This window comes from Eleutherodactylus coqui, chromosome 5, assembly GCF_035609145.1.
Source record: "Eleutherodactylus coqui strain aEleCoq1 chromosome 5, aEleCoq1.hap1, whole genome shotgun sequence".
Classification (NCBI taxonomy): domain Eukaryota; kingdom Metazoa; phylum Chordata; class Amphibia; order Anura; family Eleutherodactylidae; genus Eleutherodactylus; species Eleutherodactylus coqui.
The window spans coordinates 197,194,273-197,210,345 of NC_089841.1; the positions used below are offsets into that span (position 1 = coordinate 197,194,273).

The 16,073-nt window shown below is 44.1% G+C and overlaps 1 protein-coding gene across 1 annotated transcript in view; it reads right to left on the reverse strand.

The window, feature by feature from the left end:
* Positions 1 to 3,498: 3,498 nt before the first annotated feature.
* RNF212B (ring finger protein 212B) overlaps positions 3,499 to 16,073 on the reverse strand; it is a 50,577-nt gene continuing 38,002 nt past the window's right edge. Inside the window, exons 10-14 of the mRNA XM_066604999.1 lie at positions 12,959 to 13,016; positions 9,161 to 9,218; positions 8,529 to 8,562; positions 6,655 to 6,722; positions 3,499 to 3,609 (exon numbers count right to left, since the gene is read on the reverse strand). Coding sequence (XP_066461096.1) covers positions 3,503 to 3,609; positions 6,655 to 6,722; positions 8,529 to 8,562; positions 9,161 to 9,218; positions 12,959 to 13,016 — 325 coding nt within the window. The 3' untranslated portion in view covers positions 3,499 to 3,502. The remainder of the gene's footprint in view (positions 3,610 to 6,654; positions 6,723 to 8,528; positions 8,563 to 9,160; positions 9,219 to 12,958; positions 13,017 to 16,073) is intronic.

A 16,073-nucleotide genomic window follows, 5' to 3' on the forward strand; every position in this document is an offset into this window, starting at 1 on the left:
GATTAATAATTGGATTCTGAGCTGTAAATAGAATAGGGGATTTCTGCAAATTAATATATAGGCCAGAGACTTGGGAAAAGGAGGCTATATGTTTTAAAGGGGTTGTCCCGCGAAAGCAAGTGGGGTTCAGCACTTCTGTATGGCCATATTAATGCACTTTGTAATGTACATCGTGCATTAAATATGAGCCATACAGAAGTTATTCACTTACCTGTTCCGTTGCTAGCGTCCCCGTCGCCATGGTGCCGTCTAATTTCAGCGTCTAATCGCCCGATTAGACGCGCTTGCGCAGTCCGGTCTTCTCCCTGGTGAATGGGGCCGCTCGTGCCGGAGAGCTGGTCCTCGTAGCTCCGCCCCATCACGTGTGCCGATTCCAGCCAATCAGGAGGCTGGAATCGGCAATGGACCGCACAGAGCCCACGGTGCACCATGGGAGAAGACCCGCGGTGCATCGTGGGTGAAGATCCCGGTGGCCATCTTAGTAAGGTAAGGAAGAAGTCGCCGCAGCGCGGGGATTCGGGTAAGTACTAAACGTTTTGTTTTTTTTTAACACATGCATTGGGTTTGTCTCGCGCCGAACGGGGGGCCTATTGAAAAAAAAAAACCTGTTTCGGTGCGGGACAACGCCTTTAAGGCTTGTGGATAAGATTGTTCAGGGTTTTGCAGGTATAGGATCATGGCATCAGCGTATAGTCCTACAACACTTTGTTTTCCTCCCCAGTGGATACCTGCGATATCAGGAGTGCACCGCAATCTAATGGCCAATGCCTCTATGGCTATAGCGAGTAGGGCTGGAGACAAAGGACAGCCTGCCGAGTACCTCGCGATAATGCAAAACAACTTGATGGAATACCATTAATAATATTTGCTTTTGGGGATTTATATATAATGTGAATCCACTTTAGAAAGAGAGGCCCGGACCCAAAACTAATAAGGTAGGCTTCTATGAAAGTCCATTCCAGTGAGTCAAAAGCTTTCATAGTATCCAATGAGGCCAAAGCCCAGGGCATATTATGTGTTCTGCCCAACTGCATAATTGTTTGGACACAACGGATATTTATTGTTGTGGATTTACCGGTTATGAAGCCTATTTGGTCAGGGTGGATAATTGAGAGAATAACTTGGTTCCGTCTGGTAGCTAGTACCTTGGTTAGAATCTTGTAGTCAACATTGACCAACAAGATTGGTCGGTAGGAGTCACAGCTAGTGGGGTCTTTACCAGGTTTTAATAGGACAATGATGGCAGCATCGTATAAGGAAGAAGGGAGAGAGCTTTCCTGGAGAGCCTGTTACAATGTGTCATGTAGCAAAGACAAAAGCTGCTCCCTGTATGTTTGGTAGACTTCTATCGCAAGGTCGTCTGGCCCTGGGGACTTATTTAACGCCATATTTGAGATGGCCTGTTGAATCTTTTCTAGTTTAATGGGTGCATCTAAGAAAGCTACTTCATCCATAGACTGGGTTGGAAATGTAAGGTCCTCTAGATAAGCGAGGGTATCAGAGAGCATTTTGGTACTTGAGGAGTTATACAAATTGGTGTAGCACTCCCTAAAACGGGTGGTAATAGCCTGCGCTTCTGTAATTTCTAGGCCATGGGAATCTTTAATCTCGAGGACAGAATCAGAGTGACTATCTTGTTTAATTAAGCTAGCTAGCAGGTGGCCTGATTGGTTGCCCATCTCAGAGTAATACTACTTTGTAAAAAATAATCTACGTATAGTTTTAGCATGTACTTGGTGCTTGTGGAGGTAAGCACGGCCCAGGCAATTTATTTTGTTGGCCTCAGTGGGGTTGGGAATAGAGCTGCTCTGTCTCTGTCACCTGGGACTCTAATAGAAAATCTGCTTGAGAGGTAGACCCTTTATTAGAAAGCCACTTACTTATGGTCTCAGACTGTGCGATCCTGGCAATCTAGGAGTAAATTGTAGCTGTAAAAGAATGTAATCATAATATCATAAATATACTTATCTTAGTAGTCGATGTAACAAGTAAGCAAGTTATTTAGGTCCATTCATTCAGGGCTTTTTTCATTTGCTCATTGAACTTATATTAAACTCCTCAGCCTTTACCAGCTCAATGTTCGCTGCATATGGAGGGGCTCAGCTCCTGACGCCATTCCATATGCTCCCTTAAGATTTCCACCGACATACGTCAAAGCTTGGAATGGTTAAAAGTGTGTGTGTGTTGTGCGTGTTTTGTGTGTGGGGGGGATAATGATTAGTCACTGAATGAAAAGTTGTACAATTTTGAAATACATTTTATGTAATTTATCACCCTTTTCAAGATATTTGCTGCCAGGTAAGGCCCATTTAGACACAACAATTATCGCTCAAAAGATGTCTTTTCAGCAATGATCGTTACGTCATTTACATCGCTAAATGATCGCTGAAACGTTGAGCGATCACCTTGCGCTCCCAAGGATGCAGAGAACAAGTGAGGGGCGCTTGTTCTCTGCATCCAGCTGTTCCCTGCTATGAGCGCCCGGCTGTCATACAGCCGAGCGCTCCCAGCGGAGGATGCAGAAGACAAGCGGTGTGTCCCCGCTTGCCTTCTGCATCCAGCTATTCCCCGCTCTGAGCGCCCGGATGTTATACAGCCGAGCACTCTGAGCGGAGGATGCAGAAGAAAGCGGGATGCTCCTGCTTGTCTTCTGCATCCAGATGTTTTCTGCACGGAGCGCCTGGCTTTTATACAGCTGAGCGCTCTGTGCGGGGTAAGGATCTGTCTCCCCCCGCTCCCCACAGCCCCCCCACCCCCACCCCGAATGGTGCTCAGTCGAGTAATTAGTTACTTGACAAGACTGATACTTGATCGAGCATCAGCCTTAAGCATCATCTCTACCTGCCTATTATAAGGGAGCGGGATACAGCTAAAAACAATAATATCAGCTGTATCCCGCTGTGAATCCCTGATAAGACTCTTTGTTGTCTTTAAGCACGCAGAAATACAATGATGAGCGATGGTTTAACGAAAACTGTGCAATGTCAGAGCAGTTACACACGATTATCGCTCAAAAGACTGCTTTGAGCGATTTTTGAGTGATAATCGTTGTGTCTAAATGGGCCTTAAATCAATGCTCTTGTTTCCATTCAGAGACAGTAAACCCGTACATATCTACCTTTATGTGGTGTAAGTATCTGTCTTAGAAGCAGAGAAATGCAGATTTTGAAAATTGCTAATTTTTCAAAAAAATTCTGTAAAGTTCAGTTTTTTTTAATAAATCCAAAACATACTGACCAAAATGTACTGCCAGAATACAATACAATCGGTCATAAAAACCATCTCAGAGTCACGAAGATAAGTAAAAACATTCCAAAGTTATTACTATATACAGTGACATGCCAGAAAAAATGGGTCTGGCTGAAGTCCAAAACAGGTCATGGTGTTTAAGAGGTTAAGTTTTCAGAGCAGCTTTAATCAATTTTGTTCTCATTCACCAATTCAGTCCAAAGAGAATTTGGAGAAGATATATGAGAGCTATTAGAAATAAACCCCCTTTATATTATATAAACGCATCCTTGCAAATATGTCTATGAACCGCATATACCTGGATGGCCCTTAGGCGATCTAAGTTGTTAGATGGGGTATTGAAAGAATCTCTTGCAACTGCTGTAAAAAGAAAGTATGTAAGCCACATGATATGATATTTTTCTTCTCCGCACCTCAGTTATCACTTCTACCCCTCTGTTTTTAAGGATGGTACAAAAAGACGTAATAAATACGTTCAGAAACAAATACTTGACACATCTTGATTAGTGATAAGCAGTCATTGGAATAATCGGGTCGGTAGTGATCGGCCCAATTTTACAAAAATAATCAGGATGGTCCGATACCCAGTAAAGTCAATGGAGGGAAAATACAAATCAGATTGACTAATGTGGCCTCCAGAAGGTCCCTAATTCAACCAAATTGGGGGTGCGGGTGTTGCCTCTTCAACAAATGTAGCTCTGTGGTTAGCACTGATGCCTTGCAGTGCTGGGGTCCGAGGTTCAAATCTCACAAAGGATAAAATATTTAAAAAATGAGGAGAAGGAAGAGTTGTCTTTGATGAAATATGAACCTGGGACCCCAGCACTGCAAGGCAACAGTGCTAACCACTGAGCCACATTCATTGAAGAGGCACCACCACCATTATGAATTACAGGAAAGCAGATTTACAGTAAAAAGTGGTTGATTATGCAAAAAGCATGCTGATTTGGTCACACGGCTCATCATGACGAGCAACAATAATCTTGATGTCATTTGTTTTGCAAAGCTAGCGGTATATAGCATAAATAATGCTCAGCTGTACACCATTTGGTGGATACATTTTTGATGTGGCTAAATGAGACAGTCTTAAAGCAGAGCACTGTATGTAGGTCAAACAATTAGTTGACTCTTCCTTTATATTATCCATAAGGCCTCTTTCACAGGGGTTTGTAGCGAGATTTTGTAGCCCGTGTGAAAGAAGCCTCATGGGCTGTTTAAAGCCTCATGTCCACGGCACGCAGTGCACCTATTGCGGATCTAAGCCTCAGATCCCCAGCGGGTGCACGGCGGAGCGTGTTAAAAATGATTTATTAATAATTGCGGGTCGTCGCGGATTCTGTGTTTTTTTTTCTGCCCTGGTGCACGCGGATTTGAATTGTGGATTCCGCACGGAAATTAAATGAAAAAAAATGGGAAAAGAAACCAAACCCCTTCCAACTATGTCCAACCCACCCCTAGAAGCTGTTTTGCTTTACTATTGCTGAGATCATGCACCCTCAGACATGCAATCCTGCACACACAATCATACATGCACCCTCAGACATGCAATCCTGCACACACAATCATGCACCCTCAGACATGCAATCCTGCACACGCAATCATACATACGCCCTCAGACATGCAATCCTGCACACGCAATCATGCATGCTCAGACATGCAATCCTGCACACGCAATCATGCACCCTCAGACAAGCAATCATGCACACAATCATACATGCAACCCTCAGACATGCGATCATGCACACGCAATCATGCACCCTCAGACATGTAATCATGCACACGCAATCATGCACCCTCAGACATGCAATCATGCCACGCAATCATACATTCACCCTCAGACATGCAATCCTGCACCCTCAGACATGCAATCCTACACACGCAATCATGCACCCTCAGACATGCAATCATGCACACACAATCATACATTCACCCTCAGACATGCAATCCTGCACCCTCAGACATGCAATCCTGCACACGCAATCATACATGCACCCTCAGACATGCAATCCTGCACACGCAATCATACATGCACCCTCAGACATGCAATCCTGCACACGCAATCATACATGCACCCTCAGACATGCAATCATGCTCTCCATGCAAAAAAGGACTTACACATGGTGGCTTTCTCTGTAACGCTGCCACTGGTCCATTCGGAACCATAATAGCTTTGCCCCAGCTCCTCCCAGCTGTGATCCTTGTTTGCATAATCCTCGCACCCAGTGTCTCAAATGGCAGGAAAGTCCTCCATAAGGGCCACGAGTTTCCCCATGTTAAACATCTTTGTATATCAAAATGGCCGACAGAAGTTTCTGAGAAAACCGCTTTTCCCCACCCACCAGGCTTCAAATCCACGTGTGTGATCCACAAATGCATTTAAATGTATTTGCGGATCGCTGTGAGTCCGCGACTCCCAAAGATTTCAGTGGAGCAAGATCTGCATGGAATCCGCGATGAAAATGGAGCATGCTGAGATTTTTACATCTGTGCGGATAGCAAATAAATACCATAAAATCAAATCCGCAGACCTAAAATCAATTGCGGAGGCTCCACTCATTTCCATGTACGGCGAATTCGCGTGGATTTCCGCATCTCAAATCTGCGCGGATTCCGCAAATAAAACCCGCCCGTGGGCATTGGGCCAAATAGTCTCATTTCAAACACATCTCAGTATTAAGCTGCATCCACATGAGTGACAGCGATATTGCAGCCATTTTGTAGCAGCTGCGAATGAATGAAAATGAGCAATCTGAACATTTGTAAATTTTAATTACTTTTGGTTACATTGTTAACCTCGCGGGATAAATAACATATTTTTTGTAGTTCAGGTCAGTATGAACACAGCAACATCTATTATGTGTATTTTTTTTCTTCTTCAATTAATTAAAAATGGAGTTTTATGGGGAAAAGTGTTTATTTTTTTAAAATACACAATTATTTACTCCTGCAAGGAAGCTTGAAGACGTGCAGTGTACCTGTGACCGCTCTCCCACTGGACCCAGCCTCCAGGCTAAATTGCATGGTACATCCGGCAATCTTGGTCAGGAGTTTGGCTGTCATGTCAACCCATTGGTGCATCAAAGTGGTAATCGGTGACAGATGGAGCCCCCTCAATCTGTCAACCACTTACATGTCACGGGTCCCTGACTCTTCCCATCCGAAAACTTTGGCGCTGACCTTTGTCTAGGCCACCATAGAGATAAACCAGCCTACCCTGAGGTCTCTTAGCGACTGCTGTACAAAGACATGGCCGGTCATTAAGGAGATAGCCTAGCGATGTGCCACCCCTGTCTCTGATAAAACAGCCCATTAGAGTTGAGGATCTGTAATTCTGCGTCTAGGTAGCTCTAACATGAATGTGTTTCACTTCTCAGAATGTACATTTCAACAGCTGTATTTTATTACCTGAATTAGTTCTGAAAGGATTGCTGATTTCATTAGGCGTTTGTAACTGGTCATTTGAGATGTCAGTCCTGTCACCGAGATAGGAGAGATTCAGCATAGCTTATGGCTGCGAGAGTAAGCTACATACATATTCTATAACTGTAAGACACAGCTTTGACTTTAAAGGGACACTCTAGTGAAAACACATTTTTCTATCCCTGCCATCTCACCTGATTGCCTATAACACTCTGGAGGTCTCTTTGTATTGCAGCCCCCTGATTGATGCTTATTAGCCACTATCTCGAAAATGAGATTTTTTAAAATTTTCTTTTTCAATCAATCCCATGTTGTATCAACGCAGCATTAGCGTAGGGGCTATACCATTTCTGCCTGCTGGGGTAACAGTTTAATTATCATTACCTTCTATAGTCCCCTAAATAAGCTACAGACCATTAGTATACAATCAGGTTGATGAGCTGTAATCTCCTCTATTATAACTGTATGACAGAAGCTGTGCGATAATTACCAGTAAGGCCTCATGTCCACGGGCGGGTCGGATTCCTATCAGCAATAAGAGTCAGTGCTCAGCCATTCATTGAATGGCTGAGGGCTGCCTCTGATTGATTGGCTGAGCGCTGTGACCAAAGGCAGAGCTTTATGGAGGCGGTGATTTTCAATCCCTGAAAATCCCTTCAGGGCTTGCCGTCAACCTATTGTTTTCAATGGGGCTGCAGAAGCGCCGGCCCCATTGAAAGCAATGGGAGAACATCGTGCTCCTGTGCCACAGCTGTGGCAGGGGAATTCTTCATCCCCGCAGGGAGTCCCCTTGTCACTGAACACTGTGACAGTGCTCTCACAGTGTTCAGTAAGGAGGGGACTCCCCACGGACATGAAGAGATCCTCTGCCCCGCTGTGGCACAGGAGCACGATCTTCTCTGTATGTTGTCAATGGGGCCGCCGCTGCTGCCGCTAGCCCCATTGACCACAAGATGAAACCCCTGGATGTGACAGCATCCAGGGGTTTCACATCCAAGGAATCCCCTGCTGCAGCTGTCACAGCCGCAGCAGGGGATAGCGATGGCACCGCACTTTATGTGCAAATTTTGAATGCACCCAGGTGCGATTTGTAAACCACGATGCCCGCTTCGGTCACGCGAATTCCTGACACATGTGCTTTGCATGAATTTCATGCAAGTAAACGTGTAACAGAAAACACTCGTCTGACTAAGCCCAAAAAAGATAGGACAGTAAGTGCCGACTCGCCTGTCAGCTCCGTGCTGCGGCGCAGTCCATGGTGATGACCACAGGCTCCTATGGGAGCCGCAGCAGCACTCTGCCCACAGCACGGACATGTGAATGGGATGCTCTGCGGAGCATGGAGATGCTTATTCACTGCAGAATTCCTGCATGCCAGTAGCGTGGTTTACACGATGCTGTAGCAGCCTGTAAACCACGCTCATCTGAACGATGCCTTATAGTGCTGTTGAAAATGGAAAACTACACTGTGATTGGTTGCTATATACAACAAAGACAGCTTTCATAAATCTGCCCCATGTGTTTTTTTGGTTAAAAAGTAGTTTGCCAATGAGGTCAAGCCAGTTTAAAAAAAATTTAACCCTTGGATAATCTGCTGGCTGCACAGACACCTAGGTACTGCAAAACCTGACAATCGCCTGTTATAGTCAGAAAAGCTGCTGGTTCCAGCACAAGTGAATGGCTAACTATATGGCTGCAATAAATCGACCAGCATAGCTGCTGTTCTCATTTGGTGGAGAGGGGCATATCTGTAGGGGCTGACCTGAAAGGGAAGCCTCTTTCTAATTGAATCCAAATTTTAGAGATATCTTATTCACCAGCAGCGATAGTGGCAGAAAGTTCCACAGTAAATAGCTTACCGATAAGAAATGCTGTGTCCAGACATAGGTGAACCTGAAAATATATTGAAATCAGTCCGTTTTTTTTTCTTCTATTTTACGCAATTGTCAGTAAAATACAAATGTCACTGTTACATTTGTTTGCACACTGTAGGTATATAGTACTTGAAAAGGGAACCTGCTATGTCATATATGCTATCTTATCTGGATAGCATCTTATAGAGAGGGAGGAGCTTAGCAGATGGATGTATATTTTTGGGGAAAGATAATTTGGAACATAATTGATATGAATCCAGTGTGAGCTTTCACTCATTGATTGTCAACCTACCTTGTGTGAGAGATCACTGTCAATCACTGAATAGGACCGCCCGCTGATAGGCTTAGGAGTGTGTCTATTCTGCAAAGGAAGTCTGAAACTACCATGCACCTTGGCTTCAGCCACTGATTAAAAAGTACACCGTAATGGAGCACGTCTAAAATGTGCCCTATACGGTTATGGTAGAATGTTGTAAAATGAAGAATGGGAAAAACTTGAGAAACTTACAGAAGGTGTGATTCACTCCAGGGCCCAGGGACGCCAAGGATATTACTTTATATCCTAACAAAGTTCCCAGCACACAGCCCTTTTAATTGCATATCTGTAATATTCTTACCTTGGGTGGAACTTATTGGAGTGGTCCTTTCATGTATTCTACTTGCTGATGTTGATTGCTTATAATAATAAATTACATTTGTTTGGTTACATTCACTTGGTTTAAATATGATCAATTCTCAGCTACAATATTTGATGAAAAATAATACTGATGAAAACCAAATATACCCTGGCATAAATTAAATAACAAGTATTACAGCTTTAGGGCTTATGTCCACGGGCGTATGGATAAAACGCCGCGGATGTCCCGCAGCGTTTTACTGGAGTTTGTGATGCCAGCTCCACTGGCAGAGACTACTTATGGACAGCGAGTGTATTGTGTGTGACTGCGCATGTGCAGTCTTTTTTTTTAATTCCCCGCTCTGTTTCATAGCGGGGTCGCGTATGAATCGCCAACCATACGCATTGTATTGCGTATGGCCCATGTTGCATATGCTGCCCATACAAAAGTATAGGGCTCACTCTGCGTGGTAGAGCATACTGCGATCTATTTCTCGTGTGCATCTACACACAGCATCTACATTTTCATGTGAATGGATCAATGAAAGTCTATTTACTTTCATTGATTTCATTCACCGCGTATCACGCGCCGTGCATTGCACACGTAATACGTGGTAAAAAACACCCATGGACATGAGGCCTTAACCTGGAATGACTTAAAGATAACCTAATGAGATTGGTTCAATAAAAGAAGAGATTATGCATCTAATTGCTTCTTTTCTTTAGGTGGTATTCTGAAATACTTGTTACTTTAAGGCTAGGGCTACAGGGCGCCTTTGACTGCAACACCGGTCATGCCAAGGTTACAACGCTGCCCTATGAATGTACAACCTAACAGAACCTAACAGAACTCAATGGTCCAACCTCACTGGATTTTTTTTGTGATCTGTGGGCCGCAGTCGTGGCAACTTGAGTTCATTTAGATTGAACTCAACAGTAAGTTATATTAGGACGGCTGTACACGACTGGGTCAGATTCCAGATGCGGAATCCCGCAACGAAATCCGACCCTTCTGTATTGTGGATGGTCTGGACGGCTCGCTGTCGGACATGCGCAGCACAAATTTTCTAGTGCCATCGCTAGGCGATTGTGAAATCCGTGACCTGTCCGCAATGTTAGTTGTGGACAGTCCGCGGGTTGGATGGCTTCCATTGACTTCAACAGAAGCTGTCTGTGCAGAAACCGCACTAAAATAGAGCAAGCTGCGATTTTGTTTTTTTTCCCTCCACAAGCGGAAAATCGTAATTGATTTCCGCCCATGTGCAGGAAAAAGTGCTTATCCATAGCACGCTATAGGCGGTATTTGATGTGGAACTTGGGGGCGGATGCCTGCTCCAGATTCCACAATGCAAATCCGTCCGTAAGCAGACAGCCTTACATTGTGAGGTTGCAGGCCTATATTGTCATCTTTGTCTGCGTGACCTGTGTCACAGCCGAAGTCACTGTACAGCCTTAATGAGTGTTAAAGTATATAATAGTAAGGGAAAAGTAAGTGAACCCTTTGGCATTAACTGTATTTCTGTATTGATTAATTGGTCTGATAATAATTTGTCTACCAATGTGACTTAGATAATAATCTAAATAAACTAATAACACAAAAACAGCTGCATTATTCATGTCTTTTATTAACCGCATTGAGTAAACATCCACAGTGTAGAGAGAAAAGCTTTGTGAACCTCTGAATTTATGACTTCTCAAAGAGCTAATTGGCAAAAGGTGTTTCATCTTTCGGAAGACCTCAGGAGACATGTAATAGAGACGTATGAAGCTGGAAAAGACCGGAGAAGCTTTGCTAAAGACCTAAGTCAACATCAATCCACAAGAAATAGGTGGAGAGAGAAGTGGAGCAAACCCACAGTGAAGACTGAGACTAAGGCCTGGGAAGATACCCTAGTCTTAAAATGCTTAAATTGGATATGGTAGATAACAGGAGGTGCTGCCACCCAGATTAACCCATTGATGGTGGGAGGGTAGTATATGCTGAAAGAAAAATGTGCTGTGTAGGCGCAACTCTCCAGAGGTTCCAATAAAAGTACCTGAACAATTGGATGAATATCCCACTTCTCGTTTTATTTAGAATGTCAAAATTAAAATCCAGCTAATAAATGTGTTTCGGGGTAAACCCCTTCATTAGTAGCTGGGATGACTCTCAGGGAAGGGAACTGATAACCCTCCATTGAGGTGAATTCATGCATTATTTATTTTTTTATACTAAAATTTTGTTTTTTCAGGGAAGATCTTATATGTAAAGCTCTTCCCTGAAAAATAATTCAGGGGTGCCGGCAGACCATTGTCTTCAATGGAGCCGCCGGCAGCAGCCGCAACTCCATTGAAGACAATGCGTGCATTCTCTATGGTGCACGCATGTCCTATCATTACAGGCACATAGCTGTAAAACACGGACATGTGAACACACCATAGGGAATGCATTGTTTCTAATAGAAGCATGTTTTTGTGCGCGCGTATGCACGCACAAAAACACGCTTGTGTGAAGCCACCCTCACCAAGACATCCCCACTGCACTACTGCAAAACACCAATGATTGTCTGTCCGCTGTCTCTAACATCATGTCCTCTCTCTAAAACCTGTTGTGGTGGGGAATTCTTTATTCCCCACAGGGATGCAGAATTCCTTTGCTGCATCTGTCACAGATGTGGCAGGTGCAGCAGGGAATTCTTTTTCCTCGCGGGAAGGAAGGAAATATCTGCCGCATGCAGCAGATGTGTTCTTTAACCCCACGTGGACATGGCAGCGGCGGACAGGTATTTAAAATTTTTTTTTCCCTTTTACACTGAAATTCTTGTTTTTCAGGGAAGGGATTATATGTAAAGCTCTTCCCTGAAAAACAATTTAGGGTTGCCGGCAGCAGCCACGGCTCCATTGGAGGCAGTGCACGGACCGGCATTCACGCATGTTTTTGCACATACATCGATGCGCACTTATGTACGCACCTATGTATGCACAAAAACACGCTGGTGTGAAGCCACCCTAAGAGGTGTATAATTGGATGTCATAAGTGTAGAGGAAGTAAAATCTGCTAATTGTTGGTTCAATATATATGGCCCTTATTGAACAAACAGGAAAGGCCCTAGAAATAGATCAAGCGGGACCGTGAGATTAAGGTGAAGAGAAAAAGTGGGGATGGCAAATAATATATCAGAGAAGTAGGATACTTAAAGGGGTTGTCTCGCGAAAGCAAGTGGGGTTATACACTTCTGTATGGCCATATTAATGCACTTTGTAATATACATCGTGCATTAAATATGAGCCATACAGAAGTTATTCACTTACCTGCTCCGGTGCTAGCTTCCCCGTCGCCATGGCTCCGTCTAATTTCGGTGTCTTCTTGCTTTTTAGACGCGCTTGCGCAGGTGGGTCTTCTCCCTTCGGCTTGGCAGCAGCGGTGTTTTGGCTCCGCCCCCTTGTACGTGTGATCGCGTAGCTCCACCCCGTCACATGTGCCGATTCCAGCCAATCAGGAGGCTGGAATCGGCACACGTCATGGGGCGGAGCTACGCGATGACGCGTACAAGGGTCCAGCATGACAATGCTGCTGTATGTGGCATCCATGCCACAAGACCGCCTTTAGGCACATAAATCCTGTGCCTATGGAAAAATCAAGATCGGCCAAAAAATGATTATTGAAAATACCGTACAAATTACTGAATTACTTTCCACGACACAAACATTTGGGACATAATGATTAAATCTGCTACAGTATATCCTTTGTTGTGGTAATGATAGAATAACCAGGAGTTCATTACTATAATAAATGCCTCTATACTTTCCACACACTTACGCTGCCTGTTCCTGAGTGGGATCTAAGATATGGCAGAGATTCTGCAGATGATGAACGACTGAAAACAAACACATAATGATGAATGAATATCTGATCTTCATATATTTTTATATGTGCGCCTGTCAGCAGATTCATTTGCTCTGTTGCAAGCCAACGGATGCCGAGTAGGAGAACATATGATGAAAAAGTTACAGGGAACAGTTTAAAATCTACATAAAAATTTGCCTGCACACTTTGTGAATAAGAGCGCAGCAAGACCAGCCTATACCTAGCCTGCCCACCAGGCAGATATGGGGAGAAGGTTCAATTTCCACAGTGGAAACTTTCACATAAAAAACAGTTTTTTCTCCCAAAATGTTTTGGACTGTGATAGACATGATGATTGCTATTATAAAATGTCTATCGATTAATATAACCCAAATGTATTTTGCTGTTGTAATGACTTTTTAGCTCAGGAGTTTAAAGGACACACACACAATCTAATCATAGTATTTGCTAGACAATGGATGTCTGATGTAATGTTAGTTAAGTACATAGAAGTTACACAAGTTGCACAACCAGCCTCTAAGAGTTAAAGGGCCATAGTGTCGTGTATATCCTGTGTTTAACACTGAGTGTTTACCTAGCCCCCTTCCACTCCCATCCTGAAGCTATTTAAACAATGATTCATCACTACACGGAGCTGACTTCAGCTAGGACAAAAGTCCATACTACATCAGCATTTTGAGAGGGTGGGCAGAGAGGTGGGGGATGCTATATGATCCGACGAATGAGAATCTTATATGTTACTGATGTAATCTGTTGCACGCCCATTGAAGGGCGGTTGTCATGTGTTATAATAAAAAGCCTGAGCCTCTACACATTGTAGAGACTCTCCCGGTTTTAGACCAGCATTTGTGTCTGATTCTGGTCGACGATGTGTGCACACGATATAATTCGGAAGCGGCAAAATACCCCAAAGCCTGCTGGAGAAATCATAATCCATATCAGTGGAGTCCCTGGGTGAGCGAGTGGATCTGTGAGGTCACAGCCTGGAACGTACAGAGATCGGCAGATGGCACGCAGAACTCAGGGGCCCGAAAATCTACAGAACACGGTAAGATTGCTTTATGTAAATCTACCGATGTGAGCTGGGTTCTGACTGCTTTTCTGCCTGTTCCTGATCCAGACTGGACCTTCACTGAAAGACAGGTAATAACTCTAGTTCTGTCCACTCGGAAAAATCACCATGTTACCTGTCTAGGGGTGTTTTGTATGCTGTTGTGTCTGAGACGGTTAAACACTGTGTATACAAGACCAAGAGATAAATTCTGTGAGGGTTAATGTGTCAGGAGGGCGGACTCGGCTGTTTAAGTCTGAGGGAACACGCCAGTGACACGTGCTCCTAGGTAAAAATAGTGTGAGGTTAGGAAGATAATACGTATACTTACCTTTATGATTGAGCGTGTTATGTTCTCAAATGTGGAAAGGTATATACGTGTGAGTATAGCCGTGCTTTGTGACGGCTGAAGCTTCCAGAAAACTCTTGATCATTGAAAATAATCGTCAGTCTCTGTGTATAGCTAAATGTCCTGTCTAGATCGTGTACAAGGAGTGCTCTTGGGGATTACTAGTATACGGTGGGCTGTTATAAAGGTAGATGAGATATATACCTTGAGCCGTTGTGGGTATTCTCCAGTAATCCCGTCTGTTTGGTACTATAGAAAGAATGTGCAGTGTTTATTGTTGGGGGGAGGGCTGCTGATAAGAGTGAACTGAAAGCTTTTTCCAATTAACCCTTTCTGTTTACTTTGTCGTTCCCTGTGTTTTGTAGAATTAATGTGCATTGTAATCTGAGTGGGAAAGAGAGGTTATATTGGAAGGATTTGGAGAAAGCAGATTTTACAAGAGAAACACTATTGTGTCCAGAAACTTCGAATAGGCTAGAATAAGCAGGTAGCATAGAGTTGAGCAAAGTGAGCAAGGACAAAGGTCATAGAGCTTGTGATTTGGTTGCTGATGGGAAAGGACCAGGAAAAGTTGCAGAAAGAAATGTCAGGTCATGGACAGATAAGATAGGCTGTAGAAAGTTTTCAGAAGATGAGCAGGAAGCCTAGCAGAAAGAAAGGTGTTTTTAGATTGCTAGGAGGAGGTATAATGTAGTTAAGAGATTCAAGAGGGGAAAGCATGTAGGGGGGGTATGTGTATTGCTAATGAACAATGTAATGCCTTTGTGTTGACTACAGCCCCTCCCTGTAATGGCGGCCGTGCTTGCAATGTTTACAATCCAACATAGTGTGACTCTGCAGTAAATGTAGTGAGGCCTGCCCCCACCCTGAAGTTACTTCCCCCCATGTGCTCACTTTCAGGGTGTGTGATGTTACTTCCGGTCCCTCCCCATCCGGGACAGGACCTGGCCCCGCCCCTTCCTCCTCCAGCGGCCATTTTGCCTCACCTGGAAGTGCTGCTGCCCCTGGCCCTCCCCTTCCTCCTCCGGCAGCCATTTTGCCTCACCTGGGAGATCTGTAGCCCCGCCCCTTTCTGCCTCTGGCGGCCATTTTGCTGCACTTGGGAGGCCTATATTCCCCAATGCCACTGTATCCAGTGCTAACATCATGATTGTCTGAAGTAAGGTTTTGTTTGACCGGACTTTGTTACACTCCAAGATGTGGCCACTTTGGATGTATGATAAGTTCAGGGAAACAAACCTTTGTGGAGATGCAGCTTGGGACATAGTAGATGACTAAGCTGGTTTATAGTGCATGGAAGATTGGAGTTGATGCATGGGGGGCAGAGACCAGGAATACATGACAGGGGACGCTCTCTCATGTTCCCAGGGGCTCTGTTTTCCACTGCCCGCTTCTCCAATGGATACTCAGACAGATGATGTTACGGAAGGCTCCTACAGATGAAATAATTTCCCTATAGTCACCCAGCAGACTTTTTTCACGCAATTTGATGAAGTAATTTAACTTTTTATGTGAAGAAAGAGGGATTGAATTGCCCAGAGTAGGATGTTAAGTCATCCGTATTCTTTAGTTTTTCTTTAAGTCTTTTGTATATTCTAGTGTCAGTCTACACTGAAGCTATAATTATATTCCGACAGGAGAGCAAAAGCTAAACGCTGGCCATACCC